This window comes from Cariama cristata, unplaced genomic scaffold, assembly GCF_000690535.1.
Source record: "Cariama cristata isolate BGI_N322 unplaced genomic scaffold, ASM69053v1 scaffold2160, whole genome shotgun sequence".
Taxonomy (NCBI): Eukaryota; Metazoa; Chordata; class Aves; order Cariamiformes; family Cariamidae; genus Cariama; species Cariama cristata.
The window spans coordinates 46,722-55,379 of NW_009595056.1; the positions used below are offsets into that span (position 1 = coordinate 46,722).

The window sequence follows — 8,658 nt, forward strand, 5'->3', positions numbered from 1 at the left end:
GTTATGAAAAAAAAATCATGGATATTTAGATGAATATATAACTTCTGCGTAAACATGTAAATAGTTAAAAGTGTCATTTACAATCTATTATGCATTTCCTTTCTGATTGAACAAGCTGCTCTGGATGTCACCATCATCAGCAGAGTGGGAAAAGCTGAATCAGGGATGTTGTTACAGGCTGGGTTGCAGGTATATTAAAATGATAAAAATTAACTACTGTCCTTCAATTTTAAATAAAAAGGTAAGCACACTTTTGACATCAAGCAGCTGAAACAACACTCCCCCTTAAAATACATGCGAGTAACCACAACAAAAAAAAGTTTATGCAAAGTTCACATGAGCAAGAGCGTGTCACTGGCTATTTATTCTGTGACTTTCAAGAGTGATTATTTTTGCTTTAATTTTCTTGAGTTACCATTTACTTAGTGAAGATGGTTGTTAGCAACTGCAGTAACTGTACTTTTCATCATGCCTCTGAGTTTAACAAAGGCAGTAATTTCCATTGGAAATTTTAAGGTGAGTTTGGAAATGGGAGAAGCCACTCCTACAAAGTGAAAAGTTATTCAGAGAAAAGCTAATGTACTGAAGCCAAGACAGCAGATCCAACAGATAGGGAGGCCACAGCTCCCTGCAGAAGTCAATGGGCTTTGTATCCAAGGGAGACCCCAGCATTCTGCAAGACAGGTCCAACTACCTCGCGTCTTTGCCCAGAGTCAACAGCCATTTAAAACGTAAGGGTTTCTAGCCTGTAAAGTAGCATGCACTGAATCTACCCGATCCAGAGAAATTTAAGCTGAAAAACCAACACAGAGAAATTGGAGCTGTCCTTGTGTGGTTTCTACTTCAAAGTTCACGCACAGTCAGCCCAGCCAATGTTGTTCAGGTGCTCTGTCTGCTGACAGCACCGCGCAGGAAGGAGGAACAATTTCATCCTGAAGGTCAGATCTGTCTACCGTGCATGATCTCTCACTCACCAAAAAAGATGGACCGTGGGTAGACTTTGGAGGTGAAAGAAATCAGTGGTATTTTTTACTAGTCAGCCACACAGTAACGGCACTTGCACAACACTAAAAATTTATCAGCATTTTGACAGGACATGTCAGCATCCTGAGCAATAAACTGAAGCGTGCTTCTGAAGGACAGCTCTTTCAAGATCTAGAAAGCCACAGAGCTGAGAATCTTACACATGTACAAGAAGTAAGGCAAAAAAATTAGTTACAGCACTAATGGGACACAGTTTTGGAAAAGAAGGGAAAGCAGGTCATGTAAAGTTCTTTAGAAGAAAATACCCAAATGTGTTGTTTATGTAGTTACTTTTGTGCTGTTTGCTTTGGAGACATAAACATATCCATCTTTCATGAGAACCATTGAAAGGACAGGGAGAAAAAGGAGGAGGAAAAAAAAAGTAATGTATATAAAAGGATAATTAAATCAGCTTGGCAAAGAAGTCTCACTCTGCATGCCATTCCCTGCCGCCAACACCACCCTCATTTTTTCGCTCAGTACCACATCTGTAGGTCTCAGGCATACAGATCAGGGCACGCCAAAACCATGAGTTCAATTCAAACTAGTTCCATGGGATGCAGACATTTCTGCAGATTTGCTTGCAGCATCACTGCCATACCTTTCAAGACCAAAACCTAGATCTTCTGCAAATTATCTGCATTAGTTACATAGCTTTTGGCCAGACGATTTACATGGCTGAGAAACTGCCCCAAGGCTATTGGAAAAGCAACGCACTTTTATCCACATTTAACACATTCTGGAGACCATTTTCCACCACATTTTGAATATTTTTCCCACTTAGAATTTCTTACCTGAAGAGTTTTGACTTTTCCTAAAACGTTCTCCTGTGACATTGCTTGGATGGCCTGTTCACTCTCTGTTCTCCCATCAGGTATAAAAATACTGTCATGGGAAAAAGCTCGACTTCCCATAGAATAATGAGAGGACCTGGGAAAACCAGTTAAAAAGTCAATAAGCACAGCAATTAATTTATGAGAGACCCTTCATATCATAGCTGCCCTGCTGTATAGATTTTTCCCTCCCTCTTCCCTTCTACATAAAAGCTTTGAACATTCTCAGAAGAGAGTTATCCAAACATGTTCTGTTATCAAAAGTTTAACGGAGGTACATGATTCCTTCACACACAGTTTTCATCCTTGGAAGGTCACAGAATGGAGTGTTTTTAATAGGCATGTTGAGAAGTTCAATTGATTTCCCTTAGAAGTCTCAAATCTAAACGTTACTTTTAGGATACAGAGTAGGTGATGACGCTGCTGCATACATTACCAGACTGCATATTTAAGAGAGCATGCATTTGCGCTTAGTCCCAATGCTTGGGACCTGCTGTCATTCTTTGCCAAAGACAGACAGCAGGTCCCAAGCAAAGGTAGAACTGTAACACAAAAAGAAGTAACACTCTAGTAACCTGCTTCTAAAGAGCTACCTCATTTAGCTGATTACTTAGCTGTTCCTATCACCACGAGCATGAACACACCAACCATAAAATCATTAACCCCTCGAACTGATAGGAAGCTTATTACACCAACCCATGTGGGTTTGATTAGCAACAAAGCACAAGAGATGCCCATGTGTTATTGTTAAAGTAGGTACCGGTGCCAAGGAGGAGAGTGCGTCATGAACGACCTAGTTATATGACTCTGCTCTAAATCCATGGGCAAAGGGATTAAACAAAAAGTGGTTTAACTTAAAGGGAATTTTAAAGGCTCATCAAGAAAACTGAGAATTAAAAAAAAAAAAAGTTTGTGGGTTGTCACTTTGGGGTTTTGGGGGCATTCTGGGGGAAAAATACTTGAGTTTGAAAGTCATGTTTTGTCTCACCTAGACTATTTCATGGTGAGTGGAAAACCAGTAAAATACAAACATGATAAAAGCCACAGCAGAAGAAAACTGAGTAACCGAGAGGTCTTAAACCTCTCCTGTTAATAACCTATTGGCAACTCCATGGAACCCATTTATAGCTTCAGTAAACAAACAATCTGGAGAAAAAAAAATAGATACTTGTTATATCAATCTAACCAACACATTATCTACATGTGATAAAAACATTACATACAAATACTTCAGCAAAAGCAACAAACACGGTAATTCCAGACTGAGGGTTAAGTAAAACAACAAGAAAAATTAAAGCCTCACATATTTAAGAAAGTCACTACATTATCTTTTTCTCCCTTTTAAAATGTCCTAATTATTTATAAAAATGTTCAAAATATTTCTATTCATACTTTAGAAAAAACAATATGTTTGGAATGTATTTAGTACATTTTCATCTCATTTTTTCCTGGGGTATGAACATAATCTTTTTAAGTAAAAACAAAAATCTCTTCTTACCAAGGAAGAATATTATATAGGGTTAGATTAACCTTTTATAACTGATTAAATGATAGGCTATTCTTGACTTTCATAACAAAATTTCTTACAGGTAACCTGAAAAAAATAGGAAACATATCCCCCCCCGCCCCCCCAACCTCTCCCTCTCTCTAGTTTATACATAAAATACGTTTGCACTCACAAAATAATCAATCCAAGTTTTTGGAGAGAACACACACAGTTTTCTATATAATTTCATACTCCACGCAATCACAGACTGACTGAAAAACTATTTTTTATCCAGAATTAATATTTGAACAACATGCCTCATTTGAAACAAACCAGCACACAATCAAGCAAAGAGCTGGTCAATATTTCACAGTATTTTTAGCAATCAAAGAGGAGGAACATTTAACTGCTGCTATATTCTATTTCAGGTTTTTGGTTTGGTTTGGTTTTTTTTATCAAACCCACAACCTGACTACCTTTGGCTGCTAAAGGTAATACACCTTCTTTTAGAAACCTTTTATTAGATAAACCATAAAAAAATATTTTTAAGCCCTCTTCTAAAGAGGTTTCTATACTGACTGGTCATGACTTAGCCTGTACACAGAACTCTGGTAAAATTGCATGGCATTGGAATACATCAACCTTCTGTGGCCGTCCAGGAATCAGCCCATGAACCACAGTTTGAGAAATGCCCCTTAAACAGAGACAAATTCCCAGCAGGCCTGTCTTCAAAGCAAGTGGTTTGACATGAAGCTGAGTGAAAGCTGGCTTTTTTTCACACAACCATGTAGGTCTGTTTGAACTGGAAGCTCCAGCATTGCGTTCAACAAGTGGGGAAAAAAGGTCTGTAGTCACAACCAAAACTGAGGGGAACACGCAAAATTTGTCAAACCAGCCCATGCCAACTCCTCCTGCATTTGCGTGCTTCGATATGTGAAACTGCTGCAGGTGCAGAAGGCAAGGCCAGTGGGAATTGATCACTTACTACTTACCTTTGAGCTGAGAGATCTGCTGAGGATGCATAATCCAGGTCATATTGTGCTCCAGAGAGGATCCTCTCTCAAAGATTTTTCCAGCAATATTGTGGCTCAGATACTTGTGGCTTTGTCTCACAGCTATTCACCGTGCATATGACACCATTCTCTCCTTTTACTGTCCAGTGGGTTGGTGCTCTCATACTTAAAATTAGACAGCTCATGTTTATTCCTATTGTTTGTCACAACTAATTAGTAGACGAGGGTTGCAATTCAGGCACCAAAGAGTTCAGTGACTTGTCTGCAAGTTGTTCTTGACCTTACTAATGAATCTGTTAATATTTAAGTTGGCAACAGCCAACCTGCAGCTTATGAACTGGACAGGGTTTGCTAGCAACTCACACTCCAAAACTTCAGCTGACCAGCAGCAGGGATGCTCTGGCAGTAGGAACTGCCTGATAATCTGAGTCCCTGAAATGGACGAAGAGAGCAACTGCTGAGGTCAGTGCAGGTGGACTGCCTAGGACATGGCTGCGGATGAAGATCTTCCCCATCCTGCTGCACAGCCGAGGATACCTTCAGTGATCTAGTCTCACCTCCTACCTGTGAACTAATCCAATGCACCTCCTGACTGAGATAACACAGTGTACCAGCTTCTGGCTATGTGCACATTTGGGTTTATGGCTAGTGCGATCAGACTTGTTAAAATGTCATTTAACGCTTCCTTTGGGACACTGGGTCATGTGAAACAGCTTTGGAGCTTCACCTGACCTGCAATCATAAGTACATCACTACTCAAAGTCCAACCCCATCTTTGACAAGTGCCCACAATGGCACCCATGGCAGGTTAGGACCACGCTAGGCGCGTATAGCGTCTCTCTCTGATGTTCTCCCATACGCCAACTGCTTTCAGTTCAGACACTTCCTCATTACATGGCATCACACACTTTTGTTTCACAGAGCCGAGGCCAAACATATTGGAAAGCTTTTGTCCATTTTTGTTTTCTTATTAACTTAGTAGTAAGCCAAACATATTCCAAATTGTCAGAACACATGAAACATTCACAGGAAACCCTGCAGTGAATTAACCCAAGACTTCTCTCTATTGTATCCCCTCAAAATGCTTTGCAGATACATTGGATATTTCAGAACTGGGTGACTGAGCAATTTTGCTAGCCACATGTCTAATAACTAGTAAAGATGTCCTAATAATTTTGCTTAAATGTCTATGTAGGCTAAAGTGCATCGGAAAAAACATATTTAGACATTGTAGTAACCTAGTTTCTTTTACAAGTGAGTTTAAATAGTGTTTAAGGTGATTTCCAGGCTACTTGAATTTTCTGAAAGGTCTCTTATTTTACTCACTTGGAGCCCACAATCCTTTCAAATCTTCCCAGCTGTGAGTTTGACAGATTATATCACAAAAGTCCTTTTCCCATCCCTTTTTTTCACTCTCTTCACGTTCTGCTTTTGGAAAGATTGAATTTCTTTCAGTCATAATACAGTATGAATAATTGAGTTTCCTCCACTGCTACCCCCATTCCCATCTCTGAAGTTTTTCTCAGAAGCCTTTATACAATAACATCCTCACAATCCACATCTACAGACTGTGCTTTGGAAAGCCCTCCCCTCAATTAAAAGGCATGCTGACATTGGGAATAGCTTTTGACGGATTCATGGTATGTCAGAGACGTGGGCTACAGTCACAGCCTTAGTTGAAGGTATTAGTTTTAAACTGCCGTATCACTTCCAAGAGATGTGGGAAAACAGTGGCATCAGTTTATGAGCACTTTTGTTGATAATACCAACGATGACACTTCAGAGGCTGTTTGTGCTGAAAATAACTGAATCATCATCTGACTCACTTCCAGAAACCTGACTAAATTAAATGAATTATGGATGCGCTGTACCAAAATACAAAGCACTTTTAGCAAATCCTTAAAGATGTTCTTTCTGAAAATGTGTTGCAACCCAAGTATCATGTTCCAGTTTCAGCTCCAATACACAAATTTTCAAAATGAATTTTCTCATACTCAAAGTTGAATTCCATTCGTTCTCAGAGTTTTCTTTGCCACACCTGTATCCCTCTTCAGATTCCTGAAGACAGATCAGAATAGTTGGTATCTCAGCAAAACTAAGAACATACTTTTCACCTTCTTTTATTAGAATGAAATTCTTAAGAACTACTACATTTTTGAGAACATATGAGGGGTTCTTTGAAACACATGGGCTTTGGCACAAAAAAGAGTGCACCAGGATATATCTTTATCTTGAGAGTACCCCAGGAGCATAGAAGTACAACAGAGCCAACCATCCCACAGGAGTTTTACAAATAATGAAGCCAGTAGTATCAAATGGGTAAGAAATAGAGCAAGACATGGTGTATGAAGACCACACCACACCACATCTTGACCATGGACATGATGTGGACTCTTAGCCCAGGTTTAACTGTATTTGGCTGTAAAAAGAGTTGCCTCAAATACTTATTGCCGCTAAATAGCTTTCTTCTGCACAAAACAAATATGTTTCTCAGACTCTTTTTTTAACTCAGTGCTGATAAACTCGTTCCTCTGGCAAGGGAGAACAATTTCTGCTGCACTTCAAACTTTTGGAAGAATCCCAGAAAACCAGAGGAAAACAGATTACATAGATATTGGAAGGATCATAGCTCTAATGTATCTATATATGAATCTGGCTTGCAAAAACCTCTGTGCAGTAACCCCTCTTTCCATTACTCACTCTTGCTGAGGTATCTCGTGTGTGCTAAGAAACTAGGAAATGTGAAACAAATCCTTCACAGTGGAATGGAACCACCCTGAGCCTACAAGAAAAGCCTTACTCCTCTCCCATGAAGACCAGCAAACTGAGAGAGATTGCTCTTTGGACCCCCATCAGCCACCCACTGTTATACATCGTTTTCTGTTTAGAATGCAATTTTCCATCAGCTCTAGGTGCTCCAAGTCAGGACTGGGTGAGGTATCACCCTTTCTCCCTTTATCCTCCTCCCCGCGTGTTCCCATCACCTCTTTTGTGCCTGCTTAGTAGTGCTCATGGTTCATATGAAACAATTCAGAGAGTTGTTCTAACTGAACAAATAACTGCAAAAAAAACCCACAAAACAAACCAAAACTCAAAAATCCACACAACTTCCTGGTATGGCTGAGCAAGCACTGACACAAGCTTCCATGTTAGCTGCATGTCCAGAGAGCTGCTGGAAGGCATCGGACAACTGCAGTCTGGGCTGCAGTCAGCATGTACTGCTGCGGGACTGCACCCTTTGGTGCATCACAGTACATGCAGGGGTAATACTGCACAGAATACAAGGGTAAGTTTACCTTGGTACTGGTGGTTATTATGCTTTAGACCCCATTTTTCCTCCAGAGCTATTTCTCCTCTCAAAGACAAATGTGGGGTCCTTAAAAAGGGGAAGTTTTGCCAGCAGGGAACACCGAGGTCTCAGATCTTGCATAATCCCGTATCAGTGCATTACTGTAGTACAGAAAGCTCGCACCACCAATTGCCTCTTCGGTGTGTCATAAATGTTCCTCCCACTCTGATATTAAAGAGTTAGAAATAGAAACTGGAAAATAAAGGGAAAGAATGAGTTGCACTGTTCTTTCATGTTTCTAGAGACTGACTCCAAAAAAACCCCAGTCTTATGACTTTCACTCTTTTAGATTTCTATTAGAAACCGATTCTGTGATCATTAGAGTCAACTTTTTAACATAAAGCCATTTTTAACACTAAAAAATTCACAAAACATGCAAAGCAAGAATAAATTTGTTTTAGCCAGGTATTGACCCTTAGTATAGCCCCTTCAAAGACATCTGAGAGTCACCTCCCAGAAGAGTGCCCCAGGGAAATGTCAAGTGGTTGCTTTTACCTAATGTATTGTTTTAAAAAAGAAATCTGATTCCAGCTCTTTGCATCTTCCACGAATGTCCCCAGGGCAGCTGGAGATGAAAAACATAAATTGCATTTTCTAGTCATTCCAGAGATGCATTAATACTGTAATAGAGGAAAATGGATTGTAATTCCGAGCTGTATTTTTAGTGCCCTCTCTTTCATCTGTCATGCTGGAATCTGAGTTTTGGTTCTAACTCACGGCTGGATGGGGAGTATCGTCCATACTGCAACATAAGTCTGAGCTACAACTATGCTCAGACAGCATGTTGCTTCATTGCATTAACAAGCTCATAAACACGGTCCTTACAAGCTAAGTAGGCAAAAGGGAGACTTCTTTAGCAGGGTAGTTGAAGGATCCTTTTTCATAAAGTAAACTTAGAGATCATTTCTGTGCGTAATCTAAGATGTATCCATATCACCTTCAGGAACTGCTGAA

At 39.9% G+C, this 8,658-nt stretch overlaps 1 protein-coding gene across 1 annotated transcript in view; it reads right to left on the reverse strand.

The window, feature by feature from the left end:
- KIAA1211 (KIAA1211 ortholog) overlaps positions 1 to 8,658 on the reverse strand; it is a 41,993-nt gene that overhangs the window by 23,707 nt on the left and 9,628 nt on the right. Inside the window, exon 2 of the mRNA XM_009700274.1 lies at positions 1,818 to 1,953. Coding sequence (XP_009698576.1) covers positions 1,818 to 1,937 — 120 coding nt within the window. The 5' untranslated portion in view covers positions 1,938 to 1,953. The remainder of the gene's footprint in view (positions 1 to 1,817; positions 1,954 to 8,658) is intronic.